This window comes from Myxine glutinosa, chromosome 4, assembly GCF_964187855.1.
Source record: "Myxine glutinosa chromosome 4, kmMyxGlut1.1, whole genome shotgun sequence".
NCBI lineage: Eukaryota > Metazoa > Chordata > Myxini > Myxiniformes > Myxinidae > Myxine > Myxine glutinosa.
In genome coordinates, this window is record NC_136264.1 from 121,968,989 (window position 1) to 121,983,912 (window position 14,924).

Here is a 14,924-nt window from a genome sequence, read left to right on the forward strand (position 1 = left end):
CTATTAGCAGTAGTGAGGACAATGATGGTGGAGGTGAATCACCAATACCAGGCAGTTCAGGGGAGTTTGAATTTCATTCTCCTGAAATGGAACTGAATACACTGAATGAGTCTTTGGGATTGATTGGAGAATCACCTATTCCAAAAAAGAGACTTGCTGCAGATAAATATGTGAAATCCAAAACCAAGAAAATCGGTGACACTGGTTAGTGAACCTAAGTCAGGTTAGTGAACACTGTGTACTTGAACTCACTTATTGATTGTATAATACATTACAAATGCTGATTTTCGAACCTATATGCCATACGTACATGTACATTATTGCTCATATCTCAGAAACTATTGGAGTGCCCATCACAAAATTTATGTGGAAGCTTCTTGACATCATAAGGTACCTCTGGGATGAATTTGAGGAAATTTGAAGGATACATTTTTTGGGGATTCACAATTGAAGTTTATATTTTGTGATAACTTTTTTGTGGTTGGAGGTCGGAAAATGTTGCCCAGACATTCATAGGGCATGAAAATACCTTTAAAATGACACCAAAACCAGCTCTCTAGGTGTTATACTTTTAGAGATATGGCCATTTGAATTCGCGACGTCACGCTAATTAGTCCAAAGTTCGTTAGTCTGTATCTCACTAATTAAGAGGCTGTTAGCAAAAAAATTTGAGTTCTTGCCGTTTTTCATGGGTCCCAATTGGTTCCCAAAGTTTTACAAAAATCTGAGAGATGACGGCAGATTCTTTGATGATTTGACATGGAATGGCTGGTCTATCCTGCCCCTCAATGTTGCATTCCACAATCATGGTCTCAGAAATGTACCTCCTTTTTTTGTGCAACAATTTGCTTTTTTCTCCCCTCAAATTATTGCACCATCTCCTACTCTGAAGTTGCATTTCATATGTTATTTAACAAGGTTTCCTGCCATCTTGGAGCAAGCAAGTGTTTAATCGTGAGATGGTGTGAATATTGTTTGTTTATTCACTTCCATGGAAAAGGGTTGTGCAGGAATGGCACGCAGACTCAGGAATCTGACTCGAATCCAAAGCCTATCTTTACAGCATTCTTGAGTATAATAGTTTGAAAATAGTGTAACATGTCAGTCAACGTGGTGATTAGACACAAACAGAACAGCCAGATCAGCAAGTCTAAGCACAATACACCAACAAATGAGGCCACCACTAGCCTGCTTGTGTTTCTATTTTCAGAACAGACCCTATAAGCTATCAACTGCCTTCTGAATAGGTCAGGGCAGGGAGAAGGGAACAGGCAATGAGGCTATCAACTAACTTTTGCTACAGTGATATCACTGGCACTACATCCGGCACTACACTGTTGTTGCAAATAAAAGTAATTTCCTTATCAATGCTCAAAAACATGGCGTCAGGGTTGAAAAGGTTGCTCGTTTCGCTCATACAACCTGCACCCATTGGCTTTTCACATTCACGTGTGAAAGATAAGCTGCTTACATTGCAATTTGCTGCAGAAATTAACATTTTGGTATATTTTACAAATCAAATTGTGAAATCACAAGTAGAAAGCAACAGCAACGAATGAACGAGATGAAGAATACTGGGATACCCACCATCCCAAAAGTACCTGTACAAAAATCCCACGTAACAAAGCAAAAACAACAGATCTCCAGGGCACATCATGACTTGTTCAGAAACATTTCTAGGCTAGAACCAATCCTGGACCAGTAACCTCTCTGATGCAATAATTTAGAATTTGTTAAGGGTGCTGGCAATAACTCGCCTCCATTTCACGAAAGACACCATGGGATCTTCAACGTCGACCAATGACCATTGCTGGTAGATGGGTACTCCAGCACACATTTGTGCATCGCCCTGCATGCGAAACATAGGCCAAGATTAGATCCCAGGCTACACAGCTCAAAGGTGAGTGTACATACCTCCAACGTATCCTGCCAGTCCTCTATCCTATACACTTTGATATTAGCACAAGCAAGTTTCACAACACTGGTACAAAGATACTCGACATTAATCTTTTTATACTTGAATAAAAAAATGACCTCATGAAAATAGAAACCATGAGGCTAAATGCAGGTGATGGCTCTTAAGACCAATTTGAGAAATGAGATCTAGGTGATTGTGATTCATAACATTGTTGCACCTCACATGGCAAAAACCTACATCTTTATGGACTGGACATGCTTCATCAAGAGCATTGGACAATTTTTTTTTTTAACCAAATGAGGACAGGTGCATACATTACAATTAGAACGACAATACTACATACGATAACAACAACAACACAACATGCATTTTAAAGGCCATTTTCCCTGCTAGAGCAGGGAGACTGTACTACCGCCGCCATGACAATCTTCTCCATTTTGCCCTATTTTCTGCATCTCTCCTTGTTAAACCCCTTGCCCGCATTTCTTCTTCCACCATCTCTAGTCAAGTCTTTCTCAGTCTTCCCCATCCTCTACTTCCTTCGACATTCATTTCCATCACTCTTCTCAACCAGTCACTTTCATCCCTCAACACATGTCCAAACCATCTCAACCTGTTCCTCTTCACAGCATCAATCGCAGGCTCTATTCCAATCATCTTTCGCAATTCATCATTTGTCTTCCTCTCTCTCAACGATACTCCACACATCCACCGAACCATTCGCATTTCCACCCTTTCCAGCCTTCGTTGCTGCTCTACGTTCATTACCCATGTCTCGCTCCCATAAATCATAACACTTCTCACACATGCAGCATACACCTTTCCCTTCAGCTTCAACGACACTCCCCTCCTCATCAGCATGCCACTCAGTTCCCGAAACTTCTTCCATGCACATCTCACTCTAGCAACCGTTGCCGAGTCTGAACCACCTCCTCCATTCAGCATGTCTCCAAGGTAGCAAAATGTTTTCACACCTTCCAGCTTAACGCCGTCTCCAAGATCCAACTCAACATTTCCTCCATCTGCAGCTCCCTCTGTGCACACCTTACATTTGAATGTAGCTGCCACACTGGTTAATGACCCTCTCAGACCACTACATTTTTGATGAACCCACTCAGCGCACATTGTACATTGAATGGAGTTCACTCCGACACCCTTCCTACACACAGCACAGGGCCACTTCCCAGTTCTTTCCACCTCACCACTTGCCATCACCTTCGACTTTCCGATATTCACCTTCAGACATTTTGTCTCCATACATTCCTTCCACTTGTTCATCTTTTCCTTCAGTCCATCCATACTTTCTGCAATCAACACCAGATCATCTGCATACAACAACTCCCACGGCAAACCCTCCTTTACGTTCCGAGCCAGCACCTCCATCACAGCTACAAATAGTAGTGGACTTAGTACCGACCCCTGATGCACTCCTACGTTCACCTCAAACTCACCACTGTTCCCGTCCTTCGTCCTTACAGCTGCGCGCGCTCTTTTGTACATTGCCATCACTACTCTGATCAACCATTCCTCCACTCCTAACTTCCTCAATGCCCATGTCAATACTTTGCGTGGAACCCTATCGAATACTTTCTCCAGATCAACAAACCCAAGAAACAACTTCTTCCTCTTCTCCATGTACTTCTCCTGCAACTGCCTCACAATAAAAAGCGCGTCTGTCGTTCCTCTTCCTGGCATAAATCCAAACTGCATTTCATCGATCTTCACTTTCTTCCTTATCCTCCTCTCCAACACCCTTTCCAATACCTTCATTCCATGCTCCAATAACTTTATCGCTCGGTACGAGCCACACTCCAGAGGGTCATCTTTCCCCTTGTATAGAGGGATGAGGGTACTCAGTTCCCAATCCACTGGAATGCGGCCTTCTTTCACCACCAGATTACAGATCTCTGTTATTCTCTTAACACCCCAACTTCCTGCTGCCTTCAACATATCTCCCACAACTCCTGTCGGCCCTCCTGCTTTTCTACTCTTCATTGCTTTTATCGCTTCCTCTATTGCTTCATTTCTATCTTTCTTTATCTATGCTTTTATCGCATTTTATCGATTTTTTTAAATATTTTTATTTATTTATTTTATTATTGCTTTTATCGCTTCCTCAACTGCCTTCTCAGTTATCTTCTCTGCCGGTCCTAAAACTGGGTTACTCTCTATGTTGCCATCCCATTCATTCTCTGTATTCAACAGCATTTCCATATATCTTTTCCATCTTCCTTTAATTCCATCTGGGTCGACAATGATTTGTCCCACTTCATCCTTCAAGCAACTCACCCCCATCACATCACACCTCTCTTTCGCTATCTGCTTTGCAATCCTGAATACTGCTCTCTGACCCCCTCTTCCGAATCCAAGCATTCTCCGAACATTTTCCTACATGCCTCCTGCGCCTTTGCTACCTCTTTCTTTGCAGCCAATGCCTTATAACTTTCATGCTCTGCTGTTTCTGCTCCCGTACCCTTCGCCTTCTGCCACTCCTTGAACTTCTTCCTCTTCTCGTCAATCCTCTTTCCAACTTCATCATCCCACCACCATGTTTCCGAGTGCCTCGGTGGTCCTTTTGTCCATCCACATACCTCACCAATGGCTCCCAACAGACTAGCTTTCATTGACATCCAACCACTTTCAAGCTCAACCACATCATCCTCTAACATACTCAGCCTCTCTTTTAATGCCTCCCTTACTGTCACCTCTTTCAACCTTTACACCTTTACACCTTCATTCTCGGTTGGTACTTCACCCGCCGAGCTCTCCTCGCACCTTTCACCCTTATGTCGCAGACAACCAAGTGGTGCTGTGAAATAGCCTCCTCCCCCGGGGTCACCTTTGTGTCCCGGAGGTGCCCCCTATCTCGCCTCCGCACCATCAGGTAGTCAACGGTTGTCATCGACCCACCTGACGTGTATGTAACAAGCTTATTATCCTCTTTCTGGAACTGAGTATTACAAATCAACAAATGAGCTCCATCAGCAAACTCCAAAATCCTTTCACCTTCTCCATTTCTCACACCATATCCGTAACCCCCATGAACTCCCTCAAAACCATCCATACTCCTTCCCACACGTCCATTTAGGTCTCCTCCTACCACAACAACTTCATCTTTCACGTTTTCCATCAGCTTCTCTATCGCACACCAGAACTTGTCGTCCTCTTCATCACTCCGACCAACCTGCGGAGCATATCCCGAGATGACGTTCACCAAGAGCTTTCCAATCATCATTTTCACCATCAACCCATCACTCACTCTCGTCACACTCACCACACTGTCTACAAACTCAGAAAACAGGACACCAACACCATTCACGCCCTGCAGGCACCCTTGCCACATAAACTTGTATTTCTGTCCCTGCCTACCCTTCACCATTCTCACACCACTTACCTTCCATCTCGTCTCTTACACACAACATATGTCCACTCTTCTTCTGAACAATACTTCCACCACTTCTCCTGATCTCCGTCATTGTCCCTACATTCCATGTCCCAAACCTCAGAAACCGATCTCCACTTCGGGCTGTACCCTGCCCATATGTAGTTGTAATTGCCATGGTTCTCTTTTTGAGGCAATGTTTTTATGGCCAGATGCACTTCCTGACGCCAACCCTCTTAGTCGTCTCTTACAACACGCAGGGATACGGTGTACCTATTCTAATCCAGGGTATACACTGGGAAACGTTTAAAACATGGAAATTCTGGGGGGGGGGGGGAGGGCGGCATCAGCATCACGGCTGTGGTTTAAACATATTTAAATAATATTTAAACAAAACCATGAAAAATAATCTGGGGAAAGTCTATAAGTGAGGACGTGGATTTGAGAAAGAAGGAGCAGAGGTGGAAGAAAAACGAGATATAGGGGGCGGGGCCAAAGTCGAGACGAGGAGGAGAGCGAACAAGCACGTGTCCAGGAGGAGAGAAAGAATTAATAAAGAATTTTTTGTTTGTTTTGTTTTTAAAACGTTGGACAAAGGGTAAGATGTTCGTGAGAGGCAGGGGGAGAAAAGAAAATCAAAGAAACAAGCAAATACTATGAAGGAAAGAACTTATATTCACAAAATACTGAAGGGGGGGGGAGGGAACCTGGAGAGACCAGGCTGCGCATGAGGTGCGAACAAAAAAACGACTAATTACACACAAATATGCAATAATTGCAAAACCAAAACGAAATAGAAACACAATAACACATACACAATAAAATAACCAGTGGAAATTTGACAAAGACACGAATGGGAAAATACTCAAACTTTGATGTCATGGAGAGAACGAAGCAAGCCTCCTCGCTCGAGGGACCGGAAGCGGAAGCCACTACATACCATTACAACCATACTAATTCATCAAGATGGTAGAGGTCAGGAACAGAAAAAAATTAGGAATCCTTTTAATAAGCAGAAACAAAATGATAACTCAACCTTGAGCTATAAAAATAAGGCTAAATAAACGGCCAATTGTATGAATTTTATCTTCCATGTCAAGATGCCCTTGCATCAGATATTGGTAACCTTGAAAAACGAGTCAACAATGGTTTTTAAAGTTGGAATTGAACTCTCTCATGGCCAAGAGAAACATGATCCTGGTAAAGTGTTCAGGGAAGGATCGGCCTGTATTTTATCTTGACAGGGAAAAGTGCCGGGAGATACGCTTTGTAAGCAACGATTGGTCATATCAGGGGTGTAAAGACTACTGGATTGTTTTGTGATGCTTTGACATTCAAAAGTAGCTGCACCATCTACCCTTATAATCAGCTGATTCAATGGCTGGTAATTGGCTTCTTAATCAAGTGACAGACTCTTGGGAATGGTTTAACACCAAGCCATTAGCATTGGGAAATGAAAATCAACTCATTTATAGCCTGGCCTCACGTGCTTTGTTGGTTCGGGATATGTGGTTGAATAAGATTGGCACACGTGCAGTGGACGTGAGTGCATGTGCGTATACGCATTAAAAAAAAAAAGTTTAACAATTAATTAAAACAGATCAATGACTGGTCCACAATATTGGATAGCGAAAGAAGAAATTTTATTTTTAGCTCATCAGGGAATGTCAGGTAAATGCAAGACAAATGGTGAAAATGGTGAAACTTCTAGCTTTTACACGAGCCTCGATCTTGTACACAAAAATAAATAAATAAATAAATAAAGAGATTACAATCAAGATGACCGTCAAAACTTTCCAGGTCGTTTCAAGAAATTAACTTTCATTCTACAGGGCTCAAACATTTTCCAAGTTCAAGACTATCTTGCCAATGTCATATTAGGCATCCCCAGAGAAAGGCATGCAAGCATATGGTGTACAAAGGAAGGAAGGTTAAATGGAAGAATTAAAAAAAAGGAAAGGAAAGGAAAGGAACTTTATATCGTTTGTGGCCCCATCTCCCAATGGTGAAGAATCACTTTAAAATTCTACCAGCCGGATCTGGATCTTCACCAAAATTGAATCGATTCTTCCTAATAAAGAACACCTGTCCACCAAGTTTGTTTTTTTTGTACACAAAATCGAGGCTCGGGTAAGACCTAACATCAATCACAAAAAAAAAAAAAAAAACACAAACGGACACACAAAACATACAATAAAGGGAGCGGGAGACAAGATGGGGAGGGAGAAGGAAGCACACAAGTACAACAGCAGAGAACAGGGACAACGGAAGATCTGTGGGAGGGAGAGGGCTTGGGGGGAGGAGGCATGGGTGGGAAAGTATAAAACACATGGACACTGCTAGAACTTCCAGGAAAGAAAAGTCGGTATATCAAAAAAAATAAAAAATAAAAAAATAAAAAGTGGATTTGGGGTGAATTCACGGGGGTAGAAGAGATCAAGGTTTTGGATGGGGGAAGATAAGAGATGGTGGTGAACAGCTGTTTTAAAGACCTGGAGGGAAGAGTGGGATTGAAGAGTGAGGGAGTTTGTTCCAGAGGTGGGAGAAAAGAGGAATGAAAGACTGAAGGTGAGCAGAAAGTCTTGATTTTGGCAATTTCACCAGAAGAGGGTTACTGGCAGATCTTGTATGACCTGCAGGAATATTTGGGGGACAGAGCACAGACAGGGCTAGGGGGGGGGGGGGGCTAGGCCGAATAAGAGTCGGTAGAAGACAGAAAGACCACCAACCTGCCTGCGGTGAGTGAGTGAAAGGCCCTCGGAGTTAGCTTCATCACAGAAGATTCCAATGATTCTGAAAGCTTTGGTTTCAACAGCGAGAAGACGAGCTAGGTGTGAGGCAGGAGCACCAGCCCAGAGGGGAGAACAGTATTCCATTGAGCTGTGGATGAAAGCCTTGTATGTGGTGAGGAGCTCAGGTGTGCCAAGGAAGGAGTTCGCACGACAGAGGATGCCCAGTCGGCGACTGGCTTTGGTGGCTAGCTTGGAAATGTTGTTTTCCCAGGAAAGATCGTGGCAGATAGTGAGACCCAAAAGCTTGAATGACAGAACTTCTTGGAGAGGCTTGTTCAGAAAGTAGATGGGAGGGTTGTCCAGTCGGTCTTTTCGGAGAGACATAGTAAGAGTGTGAGATTTGTCAGGATTGAAAGATATGTTCCACTTGTTTGACCAGTCTGTGATTTTGTCCAGGTCTGCAAAGTGTGAAGAGGCTACAGACTGTCGTTCGGAGGGATGAGGTATGGAGCGCCAGAGAGTGGAGTCATCAGCAAAGAGATAGAGAGGATTTTCAAGAGAGTCAGAGAGATCATTGATGAAGACCAGAAAAAGCACAGGGCCCAGAACACTGCCTTGGGGAACTCCAGCCAGAACAGGAAGGGGAGATGAGAGAAACCCATTCAGGGCCACACGTTGACTACGACCAGAGAGGAAGCCCGCAAGCCATGCGTGGAGATTTCCATGGATACCATAGGAGAAGAGTTTGGTGAGCAGAGCAGGGTACCAGACGGTATTGAAGGCACGTGATATGTCAAGGGAGGCAGCTCTAAATTCCTGTTTGGCATCGAGGACCTCCATCCATTGTTGAGACAGCAGAAGCAGCATGTCCAGAGTCGAGTGACCTGGACTGAAACCAAATTGATGATCAGAGATCAAGCCATTTGAGAAGAGGAAAGATTTGATATCTGAAGCAACGATGGATTCCATGACTTTGCTGATAATTGAGAGAAGGCTGATTGGTCTGTAGTTGCAAGGATCTGTTTTTTCACCTTTGTTGTGTAAAGCGGTAATGTTGGTTGATTTCCAAGCTGATGGCAGATGACCTTGAGCAAAAGAGAGGGTGAAGAGACAGCGAGAGGGTGAGATGGAGCGGCAGAGCAGGATTTTAGAACCCGTGGGCTAATGCCGTCTGGTCCAGTTGCAGAATCATTGTCAAGGATTGACAGAAACTTCTCCACCTTGTCAGGAGAGAAGGACACAGAGTCCAGGAGCAGCTGGGTACAACTGGGTATGGTGGGTACAGAGAGAGGTCTAGTCTTTCATACCTTGATCTTCCCCTCGTTTTTGGCCATATCACTCAATGGTGAAGAATCACTTTAAAATTATACCAGCTGGATCTGAATCTTCACCAAAATTGAATCGATTCTTCCTTGTCACACACACAACCTCTCCATCAAGTTTCGTCCAAATCCATCCATAACTTTGAGATAGCCTGCTATGTATCGTTTTGGCCCTATCTCCCAATAGTGAAGAATCACTTAAATAATTCTCATATCCGAATCCATATGTAGATCTTCACTAAAATCGAATATATTTGTCCTTGTCAGACACCCAACAGGTCCACTAAGTTTCGTCCAAATCCGTCCACAGCTTTTTGAAATATCCTGCTATGTATCGTTTTTAGCCCCATCTCCCAATGGTGAAGAATCACTTAAATAATTAAAAAATTCTCTGATCCGAGCCCGGATCTTCACCAAAATCTAATCATTTCGTCCGTGTAACATACGCTAAATCTCTGCCAAATTTTGTCCGAATCCATCCACAACTTTGATATATCTTGTTCACAAACAGACAAACAGACAGGGGTGAAAACACAACCTCCATCCACCTTTGGTGGCACAGGTAATAAAACACCACAAGACCAATCAGAGCATCACACCAACCACATCATTTGGACATATTAGCGACACCACACTAATCATATTTGCAGAGTCTTCTGGAAGAATGAATTGCAATTTCAAAAATAAAATGATTTTTAGGTTCCATCTTCCAGAAAACAGAGGGGGAAAGCAAAGCAAAAGGTTGGAGGCATAAAGGTAGTGACGACCAAAAACAAATAATGGCTGCTGGCATTGTGGAATAAAATAATGCACCTTGAAAGAGCGGTGCGATGCGCCAAACTCCAATGCTTCCTTGTTTCATAAACTGTCCCAACGCTATTTCCAGGAAAAAGATGGGAATGCCCCCAATGAAAGCAATGATGACATACGGGATCAGGAACACACCTGCATTCGCAAGAAATGCATCACATCAAGATGGAGAAATTGCATATGGACAGTGGACACCATTTATATAGTTGGTGGGATGTTACATTTTTCAATATATGGATCTTAGAAACATCTATATTTTAATTATTTTTTGGAGAAATTTCATATGGACACCATTTATATCGTTGTTGGGATGTTACATTTTACAATATATGGATCTTAGAAACAATATTCTGATATTTTTATTATTTTTGGAGAAATTTCATATGGACATCATTTATATAGTTGGTGGGATGTTACATTTTACAATATATGGATCCTAGAAACAATATTCTGATATTTTTTGGAGAAATTTCATATGGACACCATTTATATAGTTGGTGGGATGTTACATTTTTCAATATATGGATCCTAGAAACAATATTCTGATATTTTATTTATTTTTTGGAGAAATTTCATATGGACACCATTTATATCGTTCGTGGGATGTTACATTTTTCAATATATGGATCTTAGAAACAACATGGATATTTTGATTATTTTTTGGAGAAATTGCATATGGACACTATTTATATAGTTGGTGGGATGTTACATTTTACAATATATGGATCCTAGAAACAATATTCTGATATTTTATGGAGAAATTGCATAATGGACACCATTTATATCGTTGGTGGGATATTACATTTTACAATATATGGATCCTAGAAACAATATTCTGATATTTTATTTATTTTTTGGAGAAATTGCATATGGACACCATTTATATAGTTGGTGGGATGTTACATTTTACAATATATGGATCCTAGAAATAATATTCTGATATTTTATTTATTTTTTGGAGAAATTGCATAATGGACACCATTTATATAGACTTGGCATTTAATATGGAATCTTTTTTTTGTGGGGGTGACCTTACTTTTCAAGATGTCTTAGAACCAAAAGTTCATTGGAATTATGTTGAAATTATTCTAGATTTTGTTAATGTGACCTTTAAAAGAAACAAAAACCACATTTGACATTTCGAAACAAATAAATTGATCCTTGAAAGTGATGTAAACCGATATCGAACTCAATTCATGGACAGTACTGTGTTAAACTTCTGTACGTTTTCCAGAAGTATCTCTTTATTTTGCACATTAGCCAAAATTTTTTTTAACAAAAACAAAAGTTAAATTACGACTGGGATTACAGACAGTAAAATTACAGTTCAGTACTTCGTGTAACCCCCACGAGCATTCAGGAGAGCACGTACACATTGAGGCATGCTGTTCACGAGATTTGCCAAGGTTTGGACAGGAATTGCTTGCCATGCAGTGACAGCCTGCTGCAATTCACGCACAGAGGTCGGCTGCTGGTCCAAGTGGTCGATTTGACGCGTTAATTCTGCCCACAAGTTCTCTATCGGATTCATATCCGGGGACATGGCAGGCCACTCCATATGCTCTACACCACGGTCAACAAGAAAGTGTTGGATCATGCGAGCACAATGAGGCCGTGCATTGTCATCTTGGAAGACAAAGTTTCCTCGGAAGGCTGCACGAGCAAATGGAAGCAATGTTTCTTCCAGAATGGCCCTGTACATGAACTGGTTCAGGTTTCCATTCAGAACAACCAGGTCAGTTTTGCCCCCTGCATGAAAAGCAGTCCAAACGGTCACCCCACCACCTCCAGATTGGACTCTTGGCACTATACAATCTTTGTTGTAGGCTTCATGCACTTGTCTGCGAACTCGGACGCGGCCATCTTGATGATAGACCAGAAATCTAGACTCGTCACTGAAGATCACGTGATTCCAGTGTCCTGGCTGCCATTGACGGTGCTCTCTGGCCCACTGCAATCGGCGCTGGCGGTGTTGTCTGGTCACGCGTGGCTTTATCAGGGGATGCCTGGCACGGTAGCCTGCTTGAACCAGTCGTTGGTTGACAAGCCTTCTGGATACAGGCACATTTGTCAGTTCCTGCCAATCAGCCCTAAGCCGATTAGCTGACTTGGTACGGCCATTGCGGACTAACCGGTGCAGCTGGCGATCATCCCTCCTTGTGGTTCTGCGGGGATGTCCTGGCCTCGGTATTGGAGTAGGGACACCCCTCTGAGCATTTCGTTTCAGGATCTTTGACACCTGACCTCGAGTGATGCCATACTGCCGAGCAATAGCACGGTCTTTCATGCCGTAATTTCGTAAAGCCACCACTCCATGACAAACAGCATTGTCGAGTTGACGGACCATCTCCAGAGGAAGCGGCAATAACTTTTGGAGACGTGCAGCAGTTGTTTTCCACTAATACAGAACGCAACAACCCTTGTATACCCGACTGTGAAGCCAATCGTCAAATGCACCTGTCCGTACATTTTGCCACGCCACCTGTGATATAATCCTGTTGTTGACTTCTTGCTGCGACAGACAATCAGTGACATGGTTCTTTTAACAAATAAATCACCAAAGTGTAAAAGAAACTCACCAGATTGATATACTGAGTTAAGAAAGTAAACCCAAGTCAAGAAAAAAAAAAAATTTCATATTAAATGCCAAGTCTGTAGTTGGTGGGATGTTACATTTTACAACATATGGATCCTAGAAACAATATTCTGATATTTTATTTATTTTTTGGAGAAATTGCATAATGGACACCATTTATATAGTTGGTGGGATGTTACATTTTACAATATATGGATCCTAGAAACAATATTCTGATATTTTATTTATTTTTTGGAGAAATTGCATAATGGACACCATTTATATAGTTGGTGGGATGTTACATTTTTCAATATATGGATCTTAGAAACATTCTGATTTTTTTCCCCCAAACATTTCATTTTTTCCCCAATAAGTACCACAATCCCTCGGTTGTCCAATGTAACAAAAATAATCCATCCCCCCCCCCCCCCCCCCCTCCAACTCTTTACTCATTAATCACCATCTCACCTCCACCGTTCTTGTAACACAGGTAAGGGAATCTCCAGACGTTTCCCAAACCCACAGCCAGACCCACACACGACAGGATGAAGTCCATTTGACGGCTCCAAGTCTGGCGCACCTCACATGGTGCCACCTGCCCGTTCACCACTGCCACGACCTCCTCCTCCTCGTCGTATTCCTCCTCGGCCTCACGGAAACCACAGCCATTCTCGTCTCCACCTCTAGCACGTCCACCTCCAGATCCCGTCCTCTCAAAGTCTTCCGAGAGGCCCCGCTCGCACGGCACGACCACCTGATCGGTCAGAGCGACCATAATGGAAACGTTAGAACCAGGAGAGGGGTCTTTACAACCGATGGACGGGTCTGCTGCAGCTCTTCGTTCACAACTTTCACCACCCCCATCGAGGGAGGAAGCACAGGGAGAGAAAGATTCAGACTGCATCGATGAGCGAGGATGACGTGAAGAAGAAGAAGACAAATGGTACGAGTCGTAGAGGTGATAGCAGTGACGAATTAAGGGTGAGACTAGGGAAGGTGTGGAGATGGAGAATAACGTGAAAGGTTATGTGAAAGGCGACACGATTGAAGGTGAAAAGTGACAAGACGAGCTGGGATGTCGTGAAAGGAAGGGGATGCACGGGGATAATTAATGATGAAAGGTGGATAACAAGTCAACGGGTAAGTGCGAGAAGGTGTTGATCAGGTGTCTGAGTGAACGGACGGAGAAAGAAATAACGGTGAGAGGACGTCTGGAGGGACGAGGATGGAGCAGGTCTGCCTTGGTTTTAAGTCAATGTCGCCGCCGGGCGCTCGGAATTACACAGGCGCCTCAGAAGCAGTCGACGAAGCACTTGAAGGTGAGGCGGAAAAATCGCATGTGAGCTGGAAGGAGTAAAAACGAAGACGAAAAAGGAGGGAAACTGCCGACTGTGCCGTACGCTCCCAGAAGCAAAACCGCGCGCTACACGTTTACACGCACAGCACGTATCCTCAAATGCTGAGGTTCACGCGAGCGAAGCCTCTTATACCCGGGAACCGACCAATGGGAAGGCCGATCGTCGGTCAGCTGACCGTGCACCCTGCCTTCAGCGGCAGCCAGATAACGTTATCAATGATATTAGCAGCAAATTCCTCCTGAGTAAATTCGCAATTATTTAGCAGCTGAAAAACGATATCACGCTCCATAAATAAAATATACATGATGTGCTGCACTCCAACATGGGAAAAAAATCCCCAAATGTGATATTTTACTCTGCTGCATTAAATGAAGCCAGTCATAATCGATCATTAAAAGTCAGAGATCTTTTGACGTCACAAACTATTTAATGCAGTGCTGTATATCATAATAGAAAATCACACAGTATTTACAATGGGAAACTAAAACGGCACTCAGTAGAGAGCATCCACCATGATCCTCCACCTGGTTGGCCATATCACTCATTGGTGAAGAATCACTTAAACAATTCTACTAGCTGGATCCGGATCCGGATCTTCACCAAAATTGAATCGATTCTTCCTTGTCACACACAACCTGTCCAACAAGTGTCGTCCAAATCCGTCCATATATGTTTGAGATATCCTGCTATGTATCGTTTTTGGCCCTATCCCCCAATGCCATTGGAAATGAAGAATCACTTAAAAATTAAATAATTCTCATATCCGAATCCATATTCAGATCTTCACCAAAATCGAATCGAAAATCGTCCTTGTCAGACACACAACT

General features: G+C 43.0%; 1 protein-coding gene across 1 annotated transcript in view; it reads right to left on the reverse strand.

The window, feature by feature from the left end:
* The window catches only part of LOC137425156 (sodium- and chloride-dependent creatine transporter 1-like), a 160,947-nt gene extending 146,623 nt beyond the window's left edge, over window positions 1-14,324 (reverse strand). Inside the window, exons 1-2 of the mRNA XM_068113296.2 lie at window positions 13,208-14,324; window positions 10,168-10,299 (exon numbers count right to left, since the gene is read on the reverse strand). Of these exons, the coding sequence (XP_067969397.1) occupies window positions 10,168-10,299; window positions 13,208-13,643 (568 nt within the window). The 5' untranslated portion in view covers window positions 13,644-14,324. The remainder of the gene's footprint in view (window positions 1-10,167; window positions 10,300-13,207) is intronic.
* Window positions 14,325-14,924: the final 600 nt, after the last annotated feature.